The sequence below is a fragment of the Cydia pomonella genome, chromosome 5 (assembly GCF_033807575.1).
Source record: "Cydia pomonella isolate Wapato2018A chromosome 5, ilCydPomo1, whole genome shotgun sequence".
NCBI lineage: Eukaryota > Metazoa > Arthropoda > Insecta > Lepidoptera > Tortricidae > Cydia > Cydia pomonella.
The window spans coordinates 13,447,352-13,470,639 of record NC_084707.1 but is presented as its reverse complement, the minus strand read 5'-3'; the positions used below and the strand labels follow the sequence as shown (position 1 = coordinate 13,470,639).

The 23,288-nt window shown below is 36.2% G+C and overlaps 1 protein-coding gene across 3 annotated transcripts in view; it reads right to left on the bottom strand.

Annotated features, from left to right (window-relative positions):
* Positions 1-22,960, bottom strand: part of LOC133517762 (uncharacterized) — a 99,994-nt gene extending 77,034 nt beyond the window's left edge. For 2 of the 3 annotated variants that reach the window (XM_061851167.1, XM_061851171.1), the window contains exons 1-2: positions 22,494-22,960; positions 4,423-4,547 (exon numbers count right to left, since the gene is read on the bottom strand). In XM_061851167.1, coding sequence (XP_061707151.1) covers positions 4,423-4,451 — 29 coding nt within the window. In that variant the 5' untranslated portion in view covers positions 4,452-4,547; positions 22,494-22,960. The remainder of the gene's footprint in view (positions 1-4,422; positions 4,548-22,493) is intronic. The other variant, XM_061851168.1, reaches the window with a different exon arrangement.
* Between the last annotated feature and the right edge of the window lie 328 nt (positions 22,961-23,288).

The following is a 23,288-nucleotide window of genomic DNA, read 5'->3' as shown; positions in this document are numbered from 1 at the left end:
TATGAGCTACTTTTCGACCACTGCATTATTGAATTAAAAATCAATTACATATTTCATTTATATTTTTCATGTTATATAGAAATCATTTTTAGTTAGTTTTATAGCATCTGTCCGCGAGTTCGACCGCGTATAGTGATTATTATCGAGATAAACCTCATGTCCTTCCTTGGGACTCAAAATTATTTTATACCAAATTTCAAAATTATTTGTCTAAATCGGTTCAGAATCTCGCTTCATTATATTCACACACCGCTGACAAAGGAGTGGACGTATACTAAATACCTGCTTTAATAAGCCCTACAGATAATATTGGGAGGAAAAAAATGCATTATGTAGATATTATATAGATAAAATCATCATACTAAATATTCAATTGTCCGTCTGTGGACTAAATATTTTATAAAAAATGGTATGTTAGTTATCGTCCACTAAATTTCTCAAAATCTTTTTTAAAAACTTCATAACACTAATAATTTTTGGTTTTGTTATACTTATAAATATACAAACGTATCAAAAATATTACTTAAAATAACTGGAACAGTAATTAAACTTTCCATGAACATTTCCAGTCTACACTTTTTTCTTCTTGGTTTCGTGACCTCTGAAAAGCACAGGTGCGAAGCTGCAACTAATATATTTTATATTACCAAGGAAGGTAATCTAGGTAGTTATAATTATAACCACTGATAAATAAACATTTTCAATAAAAAAAATATTAAATGAATCATAATTTACCTTTGCAGAAAAAAACGGAGATGTTCTACAAATAATTTCCATTAACGCATTTCAGGCTCTGTTGCACGGGCCTCCCGGGCCTCGTGCCACCCTCCTCTCTCTCTCTCTCACCACCAAAACTCTGACGCGTTTCAAGACGAACAGGCCGTACACGTGTAACCGAAGGTCAAGAGCTCTGCGTAAATTTGAAGGTCCAAAGTCATCGCATTTTAATAAATGGAGGAATAAGGAAATTACATTCCCTTATGTTTTATTTTGCTTTTTAAGGACATTTTACGCATGTAAACCATAGTTAACTATATAGAGATATACTTTTTGAAAATCCTAGTTTTGCATTGATTGGCAAGAGTCTGGCATTTCCCTGACTTTCTCTAACATTCCCTGACCACGGTTCCCTGACTTTTCTTTGACTTTCATGGGACCATATTGTTGAACTATTGTGGTGTCAAGTACCTACATAGCAAGTTGTCCGCAAAGAATCCCCGCAAATGTAATGCGTCACGTGGGCGGGCGGATCGATGGGCGGCGACGCGGGAGCGCGTGCGCGAACTCGATCCTCTCTTATATCGACCGTAACTTTTAACTCGACAACGCTTTTGGGGCAGGTTAGGCCTATGCTCGGGGGTCAAGGTCACGCTCCTTCCTAGTACTGCTGGGTTTACTGGACTATCTCGTTTAAATTGCTACAAGCGTTTTGGAATCAGATATCCTAGATTTAGGGACGTTAATTGAATAGATGATTTACTTTTTCGTCTGATCTGAACTATGTATAGCTTATTTACAATGTAACCTCTGTTATTCAATACATTTCTTTATTCTCAGACCAGCTAGCGAAATTTTGGCAATCAATGCAATACATTTCCATAATATCCATTCAGGAGAGCTATTATTATGTTGACATTTTTTTAACTTAACAATGACATAGGTAACCTTAATATAACGAATTACGAATTCAGAGACAGCACAGGTATATACCTACATTGTATATATGTTCTATACTATAGTTAAAATAATCTAATATTTTTGCGCTTTCAGTGCCTTTAAACTAGGTATTATCAAATTATAAATAAATATTATCATGGGATCATTAAATTACACTACTGAATAAGGTTTGACTCTTGATTACCTAAGAAAATTATATTAGGAACTAAACTATTTTTGACATTAATCCCGGTTATTATTTATTTGTACGCCCCCGTACCGGATCCCTTTCCGGCAAAAATATAATATACTTAATTCGGAAGGTAAACTATTTACCTAATCAGACAATTTTTTTCATTTAAAATCCTTTTTCACGTGTAAGAACGTTTTCGCCAGGAGTTTCTTGGAAGTGATTTTTCCGGGGCTTGATTAGCGCAGTGTGGGGTGTTGCGCGAAATGGTATGCGCAGCCGGCGGCACCAGCCGCTTCCTCCGGCCGGATTGATCGCCGGGCCCGCGGAGGCGGCCGGAGCGGAGCTCGCGTAACCATGCCAACCGCCGCTGCGTCGCCATGATAACCACGCTCACACAGTATTACTTTATTCTCGACTATATTACCTCTCATTTTACTGATTTTGAAATTGTATCACGCAATCATGTCTTATTTGTTTATCGAGATTAAAATGTGCTCATATTACTCTGACTTTCAAATATCATTTATGGATTAAGTTACGTATTTCTAAATAATTTATGGGTGTATGACCGTGGGCGTATACCGTCAAGCTATTTTCAGAATGAATTAACTTACACAGAAGAACCTTATGTTTAATGATGCATACGTAAACAATTTATGACACGAGCCATTTGAAAATAAAACCAAGGAAGAAAAGAAATGTTAGTAAGGATACCTATGGCTGATACTGCTGATATCACTAATACTTAGTCGGTCGGGTCGGTCTATAAGTTCTATCACAAAGGTTTTAGCTGATAAAATATAATATAAAGCTTTTAATAAAAAAATATGTATCCATCATTAGAAAACTTATTTTAATACTAATCAGAATATAGTACAATTAGCTTAAAATTCAGATCGCAGTTTTATTTACTTGTTTACTTTGAGTAAGTTAATTTGACTGCCATACAATCTAATTTCATTTGGTAAAATACGTATAGGTTAGGTAGCAATCCTGTCAGTCCCATTCATCTTAACTATATGTTAAAATAAAGATTAAAAAAACTTCTGTGTTTTAAAATAGAAAAATAGGGATTATAATCACCTTGAACATAGGGTTTCTTACGACTATTTTCGAACATGTATTACATAAAAAGCATTCAAAACCGCGACAGCAAATTACGTTACATTATATAATAAGTAATCCACAATTAAATAAGCTATACCCTGATTCATAATTAAATTCCATCAAATCTACCACTGTGTTGCCAGTAAAATGAAACGTTTCATAAATAGCAAATATATTATTGGCAAAAGAATGCACGTTAGTAAATAATTTACTACTAATTTAAAATAAAACATTTAAATGCTTAGTTTAAAAAATAGACTTATTAAAAAAAAGCAGTCCCAAACTATTTTGAGGTAGAAATGTTCGTTTTGAAATGGTAATATTTCAGGTCTAAACAACATTTGGTATTCCGTTTTAATACCATAACATTATCGTCTTAACTTCTTAAGATGTGTGTATTAATAGTATTATTTTATTACTATACCTTAAAACTTAAATTCGAAAACGTCAAGTGCAGGATAGTGTAATACGCCCTTATGGTTACCATGATGGATTTATGGCGGCCATGACACTCACTTGTCAAGTTATCACTTCATTCGGCATCTGACGTCTGTTACTTATAGTAATTTTCAAACAGAAAGGGCAATCAGAAAAGATTATAAATTGTATGGAGATGACACCTGTCACCGTACCCAGCATGTTTTAAAAATACTCTAGTCCCCAACTGAGCCAGGCTAGTACTGTATAAATTATAAGTGCTGAAATACATATAATAAATAAATATTTACTTATATACATAACAAACATCTAAGAGTCGAAGTATAGGCGACACATTTAACAAAAACCCTTCATTTATGTAGTTGGCAGCGTTTCATTAAGGGTATAGAAAATGGTGTGACCGAAACCGGCAAAACGTCCCACTTTGTCGCTTGCCGTAAGGACAAGATTTGCTTGTATCTTTATACGAATAACCTGTCAAGGCGTCCTTATGGCAAGCGACAAAGTGGGACGTTTTGCGGTTTCGGTCACATATTTTGACGTAATTTCTGTATTCCATACAAAAACGGTTTTATTATGTTCGTCACCTTCAGTTAGATAATAATATTTTTTATTATTCCAGAAAGGTTGGTAACATCTAGTCCGTCATACTGACGTTGACAGATGTCATTGTGACAGTGACATTTCTTGGTAGATTTGATGGAATTTAATTATGAATTAGGGTATATAAGCTTACAATTTATATGAATAATAAGGTATCTGTACCTATCAATTTTTATCAGTAGGTAAATAAGCTTTTGTGACAGAACTTACGGAACAACTAAGTACATATATGTGCCTATATGTTCAAAATTTATAAAAACGACTACAATAATGAAATATATCAAATAAAATAAGAGCAGACTCTCTTAGATGAACAAGCGTCCTCAAGTTTTGTGAATGATTCACTCATAAACTATTAGTACCTGGAGCCCAATGTTGAATTATATCAAGATAAAAAAGATGATTAGCAAATACGTGGGTCTTACCTTGCATCTTCAAAGTCCAGAACTGGCATAAATGGTTCATTGAAGAGATGCGCGCCAGGGCGTTCCGAGGTTTGGCGATCCGTGGCGTTTCTTAGGCTCTGTGCGTTGTTCCCCACTTTTTACACCTGCAACAACAACAACGTTATCATTATCTGCTAATGTATCAAATACAAAGTGTTACCATGCGACCAACACTGAAATTGCGAAAAAAATGGTTATTTTATAGGTACTTTCACCCAATCACTTTTTCACGCGGTGTCCTAGAATATAACTTAATAAAACATAACATAAAGGTAACAAAATTAATTCGCCATAGACCCGGTTTTAAAATATAAACTGCTCATTATGAACTACGTAATGTGATTTGTTTAACACTAAGGGCGAATTGCACCAGTTACAATCAACAAACTGACCAACGTTAAATATGGCGACGGCAGCTGTCATGTCACAGAGAACTGTCAAACTTTTCATACAAGCAAAGCAAATTTTAACGAACTTCGATAATGTTGACAGACGGTCTATTGCAGCAGCCAAGCCGAACAGTTATATACCGGATGTGGCCTGTAACAGGAGCAAAAAAGTAAACTGTAGGCTGTACTTCTCAAACTGACCAACATTTGTTCAGCAACTTTTAAAAATAACTATTATTTTAATTTTTAGAACACTTTAAGTTTATTGTAAGACGCAATGTATTGCGAATTTTGTTATGTTTACAGCATGACAATCAACGTCAATTACCCTGATGACAGCGTACATTGAAGGTAATATTTAATTTGTATGAAAAATAGGAAGTCTAAAGAATTCATAATTTTCAGAAATCGCTGAACAAATGTTGGTAAGTTTGAGGAGTACAGCCTACAGTTAAATTTATTGTTCGTGTTACAGGCCACACCCGGTACACTACAACCACCAGTAGGTCCCAAGATCCTAACGTATGCGGAATAAAATTTGGACTAAATTCAATGTCGTATTATATGTTATAAGTAAAAACAACAGTACGGTTATTTTTTATTTATTTTAATGATGTATTTAACAACGTTAAATGCAAGATAAAGTTTACTCCTATGCGAGGTTTTTAACGACAGTTATGGTATTTTAAAGCCATGGGTGTCGAAAACACAAATGTTGCCATTTTTTTAGTTCAATTTTTATCTTCTTTAGGTAAACTCTTTTAGGAAACTTCGTATGATCGACATAATTCACATTCTCGTCCGTTAAACCAATGGTGTTCTCAAGATAATAGTTACCTCGCCATGAATTTCTGTTTAAGTGACTTAATTATGATTAGTCCCGCAAAAATCCCATAACACATAAACAGCTGTTTTTAGGGTTCCGTATCAAAAAAGTACAAAAGGAACCCTTATGGTGCGACTCTGTCCGTCCATCTGTCTGTCACATTGCCAAAAATCTCCGGAACTACGTAATCTATCGATTTGAAAATTGGAATAGTTATGAACGAACCCAGACACATTGAAAATTGATAGTGATAATTTTATATTTTACTTTTATGAACAAGGTCTAGGGAAAAGATGTCAAGGTCTAGTTACTAGGTATTTGGAGGGATTGGAGGGATTGTGGAAAAGTCAAAAGTGAATAAATGACCATCCACCATCCCCCTCCCCCTCATCACCGAAATCCTTTTAATTCCCAAAAAGCCATTTAATTCTTGAATTAATATATTGTTTACGTATTTGTTGTTTTTGGTAAATTATTCAAGAAACCCGCATTCACAGGTGAAGGCCTCCTCCAAAGCCCTCCTTGTATCCAATTTGGCCCGGCAATTTTGGTGATCTCATCTTCCCACCTCAAAGTGGGTCTTCCTTTCGCTCTTTTTCCTAGAGGTCCCTTCCATGACGTCACCCTTGCAGTCCAGCGCCTGTCTTGGGTACGTGCTACATGGCCCGCCCACCTCCATTTAAGTTTTTTGGCATAGCTGAGAGCATATATGCTCTTTGTGCTGTCTTATTTTGGTATGGTTGATTTTTTGTATCTTCTTGATGTTTAGCATACTATGCTCTAATCCGCGCTGTCAAGTTCTTATTTTTTCCATAGCTTTTTGAGTAAACCTCCATGACTGACAGCCGTATGTCAGACCAGTTAGTAGGCATGTGTTCATGACTTGAGTTTTCAAGCTGACAGGCATGTTACTCTTAAATACTTCTTTTAGCTGCCAGTATTTGTTCCAGGACTTCCAGGTCTGTTGTGCTCGCCGTTCAATTTCTAACTCGTTGCTCATCTTATTAAAACTTATCTGTTTTTCTATGTATATGTATTGTTTTGTATAAGTCATCGGTTCATTTCCTACCATTATGGTTCGCTCCTTTCCATTTGTCATTACCATAGTTTTTTATAGGTTCATGTCAAGTCCGACTTGCACACTGGTCATATGCAGCGAGGTAATCATATAATGTAATTGTGAGCTTGCCTCTGCGAATATTACCAGGTCGTCAAAACTGAGGTGATTTAGATAGCTGCAATTTACATATATTCCTTTGTTCTTCCAATCTAGCGGTCTAAAAATAGTTTCCAGGATCTCTTTAAATAGCTTTGGGGATAAAGGGTCTCCCTGCCTTACTCCCCTTTTGATAGGAAAGCTCGGGCCCATGGTTTCAAGCTTCACTCAAATTTGTCTATTAATTGTTCTAAGCTGTGGATATGGTCGACAGTTGAGAAACCCTTTCTGAAACCTGCTTGTTCTACTGGTTGATTTTTTTTCTAATGCGGCACTTATTCTACGATGGATGATTGATGAAAAAAGTTTATAAACTGCTGGTAATAAACTTATTGGTCTATAATTTGAGATATTTTTAGGGTGCCCCTTCTTGTAAATTGGGATTATATTTGATGCTGTCCATTGAGATGGTATAGCAGCAGTTTCAATTATGAAACTCCGAAAATTACCAACGAAAAATTATCAAATTTTTAGATAACATTAACATCATAAATATTACAGAAAAAAAATCACAACTCTTCTTTTAATTATCAAAAACTTTTTTAATTATCAAAAAACATTTTCAAATTTTATTTGCAATTTAACCCCCTTTGCGGGTGTTTATTATAATTGCAATTTCTATGAGATTACATTAAAACACGTTCATTCAAATAATAATAATTGTTCAAATCGGTTCACATAACATATCCCAAAAAAACATAGGTTGTGCAAATTAGTTTGCCAATTTACCGATAGATGGCGTTATGGCGACTGTTCACAAATATGCTTAGTATACTTATGGTCAAAAGCCTTTCGTGTTTATTGTTAAATGAGATAATTAAAAGTTTGTACGGAACCTTCTCGGACTCGCACTTGACCGTTTTTTTTTTTACATTTTTGACCAAATGACGTACCAACCGGCATTTTCAGAGTTATGGCCATATATTCAAGATATATTTAAACAGTTTTACTGCCATATTTGAATGTTCTCGTGACCTCTCTGTTTGATTTTGCGACTCAGCGGACCTTCATTTTCTTTAATCGATTTCTCCCAGAAAACTAGCTAATGCTGGAATGTTTCCGTGAACCAGACTTTCTAGGTGTAATTTTCAGCTTCACAGAGCTTCAGCTGCAACCCGTTTTCCACAAAATGTTCCACTATCTTCGCTTTCGGCTGTTTCGGCCATAGGCCTGGAGAAATTAAATACAATTTCGCGACCATGTTCTTCTAGATTGACCATAAGATCAAGAGAAAGAATCCAATGCTCATTAAACTTACCGGATTAATTGACAAATAAATAAACTTTAAATTAACGCTCAGGTGAAGCGAACGCTATTTAAGTCATACTGCCAAACGTTCTACGCGTGCAGCCTGTGGATCAAATACACGAAGCGGACTTACGGCGCCCTACGTGTCCAATTCAATAATGGGTACAGAATGCTGTTGGGGCTGCCTCGGTTTTGCAGTGCTTCTGGGATGTTTGCGGAGGCACGAATGGATGATTTCTACGCCATTATGAGAAAACGCACAGCATCTCAGATGCACCGATTGAGGAACAGCTCCAACAGTTTTCTAACCGAAATTGGCGAGAGGCTTGATAATCCTTTTTGTAAGTGTTGGGCCTCAATGCATGTCCCAATCTACCGGATGGATAAATGAGGTATAATATTTTTATGAATTAATTTAATCTAATTGTAAATAATGTATGTACTTAAATATAAATTGTTTTGTCAATACTAACATAGTGATAAGTAATAGTGTACCTAACATATGGATCTTGGATGTCCGAAATAAAGTCTTAATAATAATAATAATAAATTGGCAGCTAGATATAATATCAGTTTTTTTTTTTTTTACTTTTTACATATTCAAATCTTTGTCCAAATTTCACTCCGCATACGTTATGTCGCGATAATAATATTTACGAATGGTCAGATAACAGTGTCCGCGAAGTAAATACATAATTCGTTATTCCAGCTGCACTGGTAACGAACAATTTACTCACCTAAATAACGACTACTTTAGTCTAGTCATTAGTGGGTTCGAATCCCTGTTTGTTTGTATTGGTTATCGTATATCCACTTCATTACTGTGCAAAAAGTTTTAAAAAATTGGATTTAGAGGACTTATCCTTTCTGTTATGAATGCGGCTCGACGAGCGAGAAGACATACAGCTATGGAAGATAAAAACGACGTATAGTGGTCATCGAAACAATGTCCTATCTTATACTAAATTACATCGTGATAAGGCCCAACAACTGTCAGTTGTCCAGTTCGAACCAGCCGTGGTGGAAATTTATAGCGTTGTACAGGAGGATGTACCCTCGTACGTTCGTACCTGTCCCACGCTTAATTAAGAAATATCGGCTAACCCTGGCTCATCCCCGGCCCGTTGCATCATCACAATCGGATCAGCTCCGTGTTTGCAGGCTGTTAAAATGGCAACGCAATTACGAAACCAACACCTACCAAATTTCAGCCCGAATATGCAGGGTAAATCGAAGCATAAAGTTGTAAAGTACGGATATGACATATAATTTAACCCGAGAAGGTAATTAACGTGCATTGCTGGGGCTAACCTCTTCTAGTAATGGAAGAATCTGCCAAACCATTTCTACTACAAATGTACCAATTAAATAGATGGACAGAAAATATGTATACTCGAACTACCCTTCCTTCCAAATATTTTTTGTAGTCCGATTCCCTACGCGTGTTCTGATTGTTTCAAGATTCCCTTGTGAAGAAAATAAATGCATTTACCTCTAGAACCTTAAACCGACAAAGTGAGATGAGGTACTATTCAGATCAGTGCTGGGCCTCGTGGACAGGAAAATTTTGAAGAGCGCTTATTAACCTTTTCACCGCCACGTCAATGAAGTAATAAAATAAAATAAAAATAAAATATTTTTATTTCAGAACTACTAGAATTCCATAATAAATTGTTAGTACCATCGTTATAGCTAGGGGTTAGTAAGTACATTAAAATCAAATAATAAGAATAATAAATAATTAATAATCTTGACATAATAACAATGAAATCATGATTCATAGTAAAATAAAAATTAGTTGAAATAATAAATACAAAAATAATTAATATATTAACATGTCAAATTCAAAATAAAATAGACTAGAATAATAATTACAACGTCAAAATTTACTACTTTTATTCATATTCCCATAAATAATGATTTCATGTCAAAAGAGCAATAGGTACAAGTATAAAAATGTCGTAATATTTTAATTAATAATTTTTACCCATGTATACAGGATGGAACTGTCTGGTCTGTCGGCAATTACCTTCAGTATCCTGTTGTCGCTGCCTCGGATGCGGTTTAGAATAGATGCGACCCGCTTTCGCCTGATCGCATAAAAGTCGTCAGTACGCGCCTCGGCAAACATTCCTGAAGCGCTACAGAACCGTGGCAACCTCAACAGGATTCTGAAGGCATCATTATACTGGATACGAAGAGCATTATAGGCTTTCAGCGTGTAGTTGACCCATAGGCTACCCGTGTAAAATACTTGGCAGAACGCCTTAAAAAGGGTGATTTTAACTTGTTTTGAACAACGGGCAAACCTACGAGCCAACATATTGCTTCTGACCGCTAATGCTCTTCGTTCCCTCTCCAAATCGAGATCATCTTTGAGGTCTTCCGTCACATAGTGCCCGAGGTATTTAAACTGTGACACTCTCTTTAGGTCAATACCATTTAAAGCTATAGAAGGCACATGCTGAGGGTTCATTTTCTTTGACCTGAAGACTAAGACTTCACTCTTTTTGGAGTTGTATACAAGACCGTGTCTTACCGCGTAGGCCTCACAGACACTCAGCATTTTCCTAAGTGCACTGACAGAGGGGGACAGCAGCACCATATCGTCGGCGTAGCTTATGTTGTTCACACTAACGCCATCGATATAACACCCCACCGGCATTCTGCTGAGCTCCTCTATCAGTCCGTTAACATATAAGTTGAAAAGCTTTGGTGAGCTTAAACCCCCCTGCCTTACTCCGTATTCCAACCTATATGCTTCAGACTGTGCTGCCCCCCACTTAACCGTATTGGTTTGGTTGCCATACCAATATTTAAAAATATCTATTATTTCACGCGGGACCCTACTCGATGCTAGTTTATCCCACAGGACACCATATGACACCATGTCAAAGGCTTTAGACAGGTCGAGGAAACACGCATATACAGGCGTGCTCCTCTCTGTGTAATACTTGACGGTGTGTTTTAGACTTAAAATTGCGGTCTCGGTAGATAATCCTGCTCTAAAACCAAATTGCCCATCATGTAAATTTAGATATCTACCAAGTCGCAAGTCCAGCACACCGTCAAGTACTTTAGCTGTTATTGTAGCCAATGAGATGGGCCTATAGTTCCCTGCGTCTGACAGGTCCCCGGTTTTATTTTTAACTATTGGTACGACAATTGTCCTCAACATTTCATCTGGCAAATAGGAATGACCAATACATAGCGAAAACAGCACAGTTAACACTCTGGGTAAGTGTACGCCAGCGGCCTGCAGATGCTCGATACTGAGCCCATCGTGCCCCGGTGATTTTCCTCGCGTCATGTGACGGATCACCTCAGACACTTCCTTACATGTGAACACGGTAAACTCAGCACCAAACTCAGCATTACATGACTGTACTGTGGCACCCAGAGGTGATTCTACCTTGAATTTATCTTTAAATAACTGCGCTATCTCCGCTGGCTCATTACATCCATTTACACTCACTGGTAGGCTAGGTCTTACATTAAGGGCGTTAGTGTGCTTCCAGAAAGTCCTAAAATCACCCTTTGAGCGATGGGAGGCCAACACATCCATTTTAATTTGGTCCTGGTGGTTTTGGCACCACTTTAACCTACACTTAAACCTGCGCCTACTATCACACATGTCATGGTATACACTTCCAGACTTAGGTTTACCCCTAGCTACCCACTCCAGGAATTTCAGTCTCGCCTCCCTGTGCACCGCACTCACATGTTTGTTCCATCCTGTGATATATCCTCCTTTCCGCTTTACAGACTTTTTACATGTTAATACAGACGCCTCAGCTAAAATACCTACTATTTTACTATACAGGTGGTTAATAAACACATGATGTCCGACATTGTCACAATTCCTATCACAACACTCTCTGAGCTCCTCAGGAAGGTCAATATCACGCAACCTGTTGTTGCAGGCGTCGTGATACTCACTCACCTGTTCTGAACTCCTCTCACCCCATATTACATAATTTCGCGGTCTACTTATATTTACTTTACATCTTACAATGTTTACGTTAATTTCTAATTCCATCGGAAAATGATCGGACCAAAATACATCATTATTTATTTTGTAATAAAGTGTCATCAAAGCCAAGCAACATTATATCAAAAATTCAAGTCACATTACAAATAGTTTACAATAAAAACTGCATATATAAATGAAATTAAATTTCTACAAATTAGCCTAAAATAAAATAGTACATAATAAATCAGTCAAATAACTAAAGATAATGTTAAAACGAAGCCTAAAATAACCCCCCTGAATCGTACCCGGCTCAAAGGTCCCCATTATTCTCGCTGCATTTTCCCGCTGAATTGCAATGGAGACCTGCTGAACCAAATACGACCCAAAGCGAGGATCGCAGCCCTCTCGCCCAAACGACGCCCTGATTCTTTAAAGAAAGCGCGAGCCTCCGAACCCCAATCCGTCTCGATAGCCACTGGCACAAAGTCATACGCGGATTGCAAAGCGGAGTACTTCGTGTGCTTACCCCTTGCTGCGTACTCCACTGCTGAGCCAGCACAACTTGTGGTATGCCTCAAATGGGACGCAACATAAATGGTAACACAAGTTGCATCCCACAAAAGGCAGCGCTCCTCCGACATTGAATCATTAAGTCCATCTGGCCTCTTAGCATCTGTGCGGCTAAACCCCGACGGCTCCAAAACGCACGGCCCGCACGGCACATTAGCCGACACCAAGGCCCGTCGCGCGATCTCATTCATCGAGTGATGCCCCGGGAAACACCCAGCACACCTCTGGCAACTAAGAACGTGGTGCTCATCTTCCTCCACCAATACTCAACAACGGCAACGATGAGCCTCACACACCCTTGCCCCCAACCTGCGAGCCGCCGAAATTCTCAAAGAATCGTTGTCTAAGAGCATCCCAAGCTGAGGCGAAGGCAAGGCATGTAGCCACGCTCCAGACTCTGGTCGTTCAATAGGTTTAAGGCGTGCCAGGTCAGCACCAGACGCAACACCTAACAGCGAGACGTAGACGTGCTTACTCCACAAGTTATCCCATTGCTTCTGAACAGCTAGGTTGACAGGCCGCTTATCGCCGGGGATAGTGTCCGACCATTTCGCATGCGCATCAGAAACTAACGCTACCGGAAAATTGCCACCATACATATACGGAAAAAATGCGAGCTGCAAATTATATGTAAACAACCCATTAAACATAAGGAATCCAAAAATCCATGTCGATAAATATATTATGATGAAAAAAATTAATAGTAAGTATTTGCGAAATAGTATTATTTATTTATTTATTTTTATTAAGAAACAAACGGTTGTATACATTTACATTATATACAGTAGTAGTATTAGTAGTGGTAGTAAAACTCTTTATTGTACAAAAATGAGAACAAAACAGGAAATAAAACACTCATCATTAGTACAGAAGCGAACTTATCCCTTTAAGGGATCTCTTCCAGTTAACCTTTGAGCAATTGAGGGAGAATTGGAGAGAGAGAGATAGAAAATAGAAAAGGTATTTATTTTAACCTACAATATACATGCAATGGTATATGACCTACAGCAAATATATACACATATATACAACTAAATACATATATTTTATATAATATATATTACATTTATATAAAAACTACAATACCGCACGCATCCTTTAAATTAAGTTTAGTCCGAAAGCCATAACTTAGCGATGCGACAGATTGACACTGTCGAAGAGATGGTAAAGAATTCCATAATTTGACAGAGTAAACCGTGAAGGACTTGCCATAGGATCGATGTTTGTGAGGTGGGATACATAGAGAGAGATTCGCGCTGGAGCGGAGTCGGTGCCCGCTGCCGTCTGCTAAGAATTTAAATCTATCCGAGAGATAAGTAAATTAGGGGAAAAAGGAGAAAACAGGACATTAAAGAGAAGGGATAGTATATGGATGTCTCTACAGCGACGGATGGGCAGCCACTTGAGCTGGGAGCGGAAAGATGAAATGTGGTCAAATATTCGTAACCCAATAATATGAGCAGTTCCTCAGTGAGATCTAGCATGGCGATATCTGCATAATCCAGAAGTGGAATCAAAAGAGAACGTGCTAGCATTAATTTTGTGTGAATAGGGAGGAAGCTTTGGAGACGACGAAGCGAGTGCAGGGAAGCAAAGAGTCTCCTACTGGTTTCAGTCACATGGGGAGCCCACGAAAGGGTCTAATCAATGACAATGCCTAAATTCCGAACCGAAAAAGGAACGTGAGTTCCATCGAAGATGATTTCAGGCATTGTCATTTCAGACAACTTGGAGATGAAGTGAGGACTCCCAATCAAAATTGCCCGCGACTTCTTCGCATTAACCATAAGGCCAAATGATGATGCTCAATCACGGATAGTATCCAGATCCCGGTTAATTTGGCTTATTAAAGGTCCAAACTTATCTATGCTTGCCCCTGAGTAGATTTGCAAGTCATCTGCATAAAGATGGTACAAGGAGACAAGTGATTTTGTGACTCCATCTATAAATATCGAGAAAAGTAAAGGGGAGAGTACCCCGCCTTGAGGGACCCCCGCGGTCAGTTCACACCACGAGGAAACAGTATCCTCGACCATAACCCGCTGGTGGATATATATATATATATTATATATTTATTGGGGATCTCGGAAACGGTTTTAACGATTTCGATGAAATTTGCTGTATGGGGGTTTTCGGGGGCGCAAAATCGATCTAGCTAGGTTTTATCTCTGGGAAAACGCGCATTTTTTAGTATTTATATTAAAAAAAAAAAAAAAAAAAAAATTATTGGCATTAAGGGAAGTACATTTTAGTGTGGAAGTCCCTGACTTCTGAGCTTGGTAAAAACCTGCGTTACAGAAGTCAAACCTCTCCCAAACAGAATAGTAACTATTATGACTTATTAAACTACATTTACCATTTTCATTTTAGACTTAAAGTAGATAATTAAGGCTTGTTTTAATAGATATTTATATGAATAAGTAAAGAACCGTGAACCAGATTCTATTTTTCACATTTATTTAAAATTTTAAAAGTAACTCACTCAGTAAACTTGAGTTTACTTGTAAAGCCTGACCAAAGCGGTGACTTGATATCAAGTCGTGGTGTGTGGGGCACAAAATGTACTGACTAGGCAATGACGGCGAAAAAGCACCCCTGAAGATAAAAGATTATAAGTCTATCAGACTATTGATAGTCTAATAAACCTATAATACCTTGATTTAGTGAGGTGCTTCCGACCGTCGCGCAACAAGTACAAAGAGATACTTGATAATTATATTGCAGTTATGACAGCCTGGAATAATATAACAGTGCGTTATTATCAGATATCAATTTTCAAAACTGTGTAGAGTAGACGTGTTACTGACGTTTTAAGATTGATGCTGTGCGTTTGTAGCTTAAGTAAGTTCTCGGCTTAAGATAACATATCCCGCGTGGTGCGCCTTCAATGGCCTTTCAACTACTTTCAAGCACTTAACCGAACGTAGATACGCAGAGAACCTATTTTCTATGAATATGAAATGACAATTGATTGTAAAAAAAGTGTTTTGGGCAGGACGCGGAAAGCATAATGGAGGGTTCGTTATCTTCACACGATACGAAGTAATGAAGAATGTTTACAAGTAGATAGACCAATACGCATTAGGGATAGTGTTTGCAAGGTCGTTTATATTTTAGATCCAGATATATCGGACTGAACCAATCTAATGGCAAAAAATAAGTACTTAAATAAATAAATATTATGGGAGAATCCTACACAAACCGAGCTAGCCCCACAGTATTAAGCTCAATAAGGCTTGCTTTTGTGGGGTCTGGTGGTAGGCGAAGCCTGAGGCGATATATATAATTGATAAATAAATATTTAAAAACATAGAAAACATCCATAACTCAGGTATGTTGCTCTCTCACTGACTGTTATACACCGTATTTTTTTATTTCCGTTAATTTCAAGGGTACATTCCTGAGGTTAAATTAAGTAAGTTTCTCAAAGACACCGGTATTCTAATTAACTCCATTACGGAGATAATCAATAATCTTATACCTTTAAACGAGCAATTCTTGTATATTATATATATATATATATATATATATATATATATATTTCTGTGATCTCGGAAACGGCTCTAACGATTTCGCTGAAATTTGGTATATGGGGGTTTTCGGGGGTATACAATCTATCTAGATTAGTCTTCTAGTCTTATGTTTGGGAAAACGCGTGTTTTCGAGTTTTCATGCGTTTTTATTTCGACGCATAATATGGTCGCTAATTTCGTGTTGCCGGCCACTGTCCGTCTGGTCCAGCGGGTTAAGACGCGGACTGCTAAACGAGTGTTACGGGTTCGAATCTCGCCTGGTGACTACCTTTTTTTTTATATGTTCAAGTTTATATATAATTTTTTATTGTTTTAGACAAGTTTAATTTAGTAAAAAAATGTAGTTAAGATTATCACCTATAGACCACCATATTACAATAAATAGTTATAACCCAGGTCGCCCAGGTACTTTATTTTTATCTTATAAGACCCAACGAGCGTATACATTTGCCTTAGGGCTTATTTACTTATTGATTAGTGTTTAGTACGAGTTCATACGTTTGCTACAAAACGTTAGTACTATCTCGGACAATCGATGTTTAAAATGACACTGATAGGTCACAGTTTTCAATGGTTTTGTTGAATTGACAACATTTCATATTTTTAAGTGCTACTTTTTATTGTCTACATCGAAAGAACGCACTAATTTAAGGTACCCGTATTTTTTTTATTTTGCGTAAGTCCTATATTTTGGTCATAAAATCTATTTATATTGTTACTTGAAACAAAAGGGCGTATGTAACAAACGTCATTTGTGATAATCGTGACGTCACGGATCTGTTTCATACACTGGAAAAAACGTTGAAGTAATTTAAGTTTGAGCATAGACAACAGTGCGAGTGACATAACCTCAAACGTTAAAAATAAAATCACAAATTAACAAGTGTCACAAACGTCAAAACGATGGTTTTCATCCCGTTTTCAATGACAATGTCAACCCAATCGGAAGAACTGAAGGAGCTGGGTGACGTCAATTTCCGTTTTAACTATTTTTAGAGATTTTGAATACAAAAATTCGTAAAAAATATATCTCGAAATGGTTTTCGATTTAGGGATATTGAAAATTTTGAAATGTTGTCAATTTGTTACAACAATTCTATATGCAGCATTTAATAAATTTCATTAAAAAATAAAAAATAAAATATTTTTTTTTAATAGAACTGCCGTTTAGTTTGCTAAAACGTACTTAGCCATACCCCGGAGTTAAAGGAATTCAATAAAAACACGGTGTATAACGTTATATAAAACATCGTGTGGCAGGGACAACATGGTAGTATTGATAGTGTTTTATTATGTTGTCAGCCTATATAGGAGCATCAGAACAAAAATAACCATGCTGAATACACATAAATGCCAGGATTTGAACCCGGGACCCTCTGCTTCGTATATAGGCAGGGTCACTACCGACTAGGCTAGGAGGCCGTTAGTAAGAGTGAAAACACGATTATTTAAATTTTGGCACAAAATCAAAGTTTAATCTTCCCTCCTTAGAAAAATTAAAATATACCTTCCATATCTTCTGTCTTAATTTTTGACAGGACAGTAGCAGTAAATTATGAATCAACATTTACTGAAAATTTTCGGAATATTATAAAAATTAAAACTATATTTGAGTTAGTTATTAGGGTTCCGTACCTCAAAGGAAAAACGGAACCCTTATCATTTTGTTGTCCGTCCGTCTGTCCGTCCGTCTATCTATTAAGACCCTTAACTCGGGAACTCGTGGAGGATTGAGTTGAATGATAGAGTTGAATTAAGGTGCATTGAAGCTATGAAAAAATCAAACACCTAAGTTACGTAAAAAAAAAGTTAAGGCCCTTTATGCCACAAATACGACACGTACATTTCGACACTCCTAAGTGAATCAAAATTTATAGGGTACTTCCCGTTGACCTAGAACTATGAACTTTGGCAAGTAATATCGTCTTACACTACAATTACAGGGAAAATTCTCAAAACTATAAATTAGTAAAATAAAGTTAAATTTATACGGAGCCCTCGGTGGGCCAGTTCGACTCGCACTTTTCCGGTATTTATTTATAATATTTTTATAGAACCTTCGTGGTAACATGCATTCGTTGCGACTCGTGTAACCCCCGTGTTACATAGGCGTTGCCGACTCTTTAGCATCCTGTACAATCACTATCATTCTCTAATCTAATATCTTGACAAAAAGAGATATATCTCTATATATGTATATAACAAAAGGATGGCAGATACTTTTGAAGCGTTGCTTCCTCCGCTACTGTTGATGCTGACTGTACCTATAGACTTAAAAAAAAAAAAAAAAAATATATATTTTTTGAAAAGCCCTGTACTGTAAATCCCTTGAGAAAAACTCTAGAGAATATGTATATAGATATAAATTCTAAATAGGATGTTTTTAACGTCTGTCCAAACTGTGCCAAAATTTCTGAAATGTTATATTTTTCATATGGTAAAAAACCCACAGTAACAATCGCATCAAGAAAAATAATTTAAAAAATCATATTTTTTAATTTATTATTCAGTTTCTTTTTTCCCCATCATAAGAAAAATATCAATCAAAATAAATCCCATCAAAAAATGTTTTTAAGTAAAATGTTGCCATGACGAAACCATAAGGCTTGCACTGTCAAAAAGTTATCAGATCTCTTGTAGAGCCAAGCTTCTAACTCTACAAGCCCTAACTTCATAAACTCTACACCTTTGTCAAATATGTGGCTTGTCCGATGCGTTACTACAAAAAGTATTGTATACTTAATAATAAATAGAGAATACATTTTTCACCTTACGCCCATGTGACGGTAGCGAAACGGCCAAGCTATATATTTTGACTAAGGTGTAGAGTTTGTGAAGTTAGGGCTTGTAGAGTTAGAAACTTAAATGAATACAATTTTAATGCATATTAACAACCTTTGACAGATGCAAGATCTCTCGTAGAGTGAATGATCTTCTTATTCTTAAACATTGGGAGGGTGTCTTGAATACCATACCACAGTATAAGAAAGGTGTCTTTTTAGACCCAGTAGTCCAACTTCTTTTTTTGTTCGAAGTTGGACTACACGTTATAAATCGGTGTAAACTGGCCATACCCATCCCTGGATCCGCCCTTGATTTCCTATGGTAGAAGAGCTGCCTGCAAAATTTCTTACAGACATAGACTTGATACCGCGATGAAATGCACAATGGTTTCCCATAAAAGTGATGCTAAGTCTGAATTTGATAGTCTGTCACGGCGGAACTTGCCGAAAGTACAAAAAAGAAGGCCACTTCCGGTGTGAAAAATGGGGCTGATTTAAATAAGAGATATGGCAGCAGTTAGAAATTTACTATAAGAACACAGAAAAGCGAAATCTGACAGTTAATTTTTTGCCGGAAATGCTTGGCAGACGCGGTTAAAGGTGACCATCGGGACCCTTAAATATACCCATCTGATACCATGATGAAACCAATTCCAGTCGGTAGGTATGAACCCTCATATCAGGAATATATAAGTCTGCCAAGGCTTCTCCTGCCGAAACACCTTGACAGACGAGATTATGTAAATAAGGTCTCCATCGGGACCCTTAAATATACCTATCTGATATCACCATGAAACCAATTTCAGTCAGTAGGTATGAACCCTCATTGCAGGAATATATAAGTCTGCCAAGGCTTTTCCTGCCTTATATTGAAATATATCTGCAATGGACAAGTATAAAAAAGATTATTTGACATTTTATGCTTTTGGAAGGACATACAATACTTGCATATCCATTTTAAAAATAAAGAAATAAATTTCACTATAAGTCTACCACTTATTTCAGGCAGTTTGATAAATTAATACACTGGTTTTCTAGTATAGGGCAGCTTTCCATTAAAAAATACATGACAAATTTTGTCCCTCATATTCTGTCTCCTACCCTGGCCATTTTGTACTGTAAAAAAAAAACTTTAATGATTGCAATTTTAATCCTAATCATGATGCATTTGATTATATATGCTTTTTGTTCTCATTGCCAGTAATTTTGATTATAACATCTGTAATTATCAATACTGTTCAGTAAGCATGGTATCTACCCTGGTCAGTTTTATTTTGAAATGATTTATTTAAATATTTTGTTTTATTTGTATATTTACTATTATTTATACATAGATGATAGTAATACTTTTAGTAATTATTTACAATAAATTCTTTTACAATTATATCTGTTTTCACATGAAGTAGTCTCTCCCCTGACACATAATTTTCGAAAATATTTACTGGAAATGTGAATACTGGTTTAAATGAATCATTACATTTTAATTTGTTTGAGTTTGTTTGGCGGCTGTTTATATTCTCATTTTTTTCGTTTTAGAAGAGATCAGGGGAGAGACTACTCTCTGTAATTACATAGAAAAAGTACAGTATTTTCCCTGGACTCATCTAAAATGCTAAAAAATTCTGGTTACCTTGCAGGTATACATAGAAGAGTTGCTTTAATAAAAATATTGTATAGTAGATTGAAATTTTAACATTTATGCCATGCCACATTTTGATACAAGCAATTACATCTTAACTTAGAATGACCCACTTATTTTCTCATCTGTAGTGACTGGATTAAATTAAGAAATCACCATAGATGTGCCTTAGTGCCAAGGTAACCTGGCAAAGAAAAACAATATTTTGTTTTTGGCAAACATTATCTATATTTGACGACCGGTTTAGCCTAGTGGGTAGTCACCCTGCCTACGAAGCTGATGGTCCCGGGTTCAAATCCTGGTAAGGGCATTTATTTGTGTGATGAGCATGGATATTTGTTCCTGAGTCATGGGTGTTCTCTATGTATTTAAGTATTTATAAATATTTATATATTATATATATCGTTGTCTAAGTACCATCAACACAAGCCTTATTGAGCTTACTGTGGGACTTAGTCAATTTGTGTAATAATGTCCTATAATATTTATTTATTTATTTATTATGAAACAATGTAATTATTTGACATTCTATGGGTAAAGATACCTTATGGTTAGTATGGAGTTATGCATATCCCAGTTATCTACAGTTAATAAGCTATCAATAACACAAAATATCATCCTCCTAAGTTATGTAGTTACGGAGATATTATTTTTTCCTATTCTATAATGGACAGGTAGGGTCTCACAACACAAGTATCTATTATATACTTAATGGGAGATTCCAGCCTTTTATGTTTTGTCAAAACAAATAAACTATTTTGTATTTGTATGAATTAAGTGATGGATTGTGAGGAAGCCAGACTAGTCCCAATAAGGCTTAGTTTCCCTTCTGTTAAAAGATCAGATACCAGTTACATTCCTAACAACTAATGCCTATGACAATTTTTGGGGTCTGTTGCCAAAGTACAGCATAGGGTCCCTTGTGTCATGGCAAAAACCTGGGCCTATGCTAGAAAGTAAATGATTCTTTCAAATAACAAAGAATTTTCCAAATGGAACAAGCCACTTTCAAATAAAAAAAGTAATTTCTTAAGTAATTGAACCATAAATTAAGTTTGTGTAGGGACCAAAGTAATTCTTCCCAGAAAATGTAAATCATAACATTTTTACCTGTTTAGTATCCATAACACAAGGTGTATTGAGCTTACTGACCTTACTATGGAACTAGGTTGATTTGTATAAGATTGTACAATATTATTTCTTTGACTATATATTTATAAAAAACCCCTCTGACAACCCTTAAGTAAATACCAGAACTGTCCCTAGGTTTATTACAAGTACTATAAGTAATTTTTAAATATTACTATGCCAAAGAAGAACTTCATACATCAGGTTATTTCATTCTAATTTGATTTTGATTCAAATATAGTGTAGATGGATACACAAATAAAGGCAGCAATTTTGAAAAAGCAAACTAATATAACTAAAATAGCGAATTTTTCAATCACAGATTAGATAAATAAAGAGAACAATAGGATATCACGTACAGCATCTACGCCGAATTCACACTGTATAGAAAACAGTAGGTTAGCGATTGTTGATAGAACAAAAAATAACCTCCAACAGGCAGGTGATCAAGGCTATACCAAAACCTTGAGATAATTTCACAAACATTGTTCAGAATATGTAACTTGTGATATAAATCATTAATATTTGTGTTTTTCAATTACTTTACTTGTGTTATGAATTCAGAGCCCAATATTTTAGAAGAGAACTACCAATTCAATGACGTCATTACTTTGACAGTCAATAAACGACGGTAAACAATAGCATATATTTTACAGGGACCCCTTACTGTAACAAACATTCTTTACACATAAATAAAATAACAATAAACCCCATAATAGTACAATAATAACAAAAGTATACTCACAATGTTTTCAATGCTATGGCAAAAAATGTTGAAGTGTAGACTAACAACGATCAGTGGTTGACAGCCAAACTAAATAACATGGCGGCATCTCATCGCAGCCGGTAAAGAACGGATCCATCGATAACAATAATACACTCGCAGACACACTCCACAATTGGCGACAGTTTCGCTCAAGAATATCACTTTTCACTACAACAGCAAAATAAATTATTGTATATCACACATTAAAAACCAAATGACGTAACATACTCAACCTTCACGGTCGCACAGTACATATTATGAAAAAATACTGTTATTTTAACTAATGTACGTTGTATGCAAAACACTATTCATTACACTTCAGAGTTCAATTACATTTTAAATTGCGTTAACGTACATCAAATTAATTTGTCAAAGCAAAATCAAACGCATTTATGCCAAAGAACAAACGTGACACGCAGTCAAGCAACTCAAGCCACAGAATGTCTAGGAAACAATAAACATGTCGGAACACAGACTAGTAAAATTTGTGAAAATATTGTGGAAGTGCCAACTTTTAGGACAAAAAAGTCCAATTCATTTTGACAGTGTAAAGCAGTATTTTTGTTTGTAGTTTACCTAAAATGTTCCATATTATAGTATTTTTTATACTGGTGCCATCTCCATATAATTTATAACCTAAAAGTACAAATACAAAAAATAAAAATGCCAAATGTAGCAAATTTGTACTAAATTGACATCAGAGGGCCTACCGCGAAACACGTTCGACGTGTTACCTCTCTGTCGCACTTGTAAATTCGTACGTTAGTGTGACAG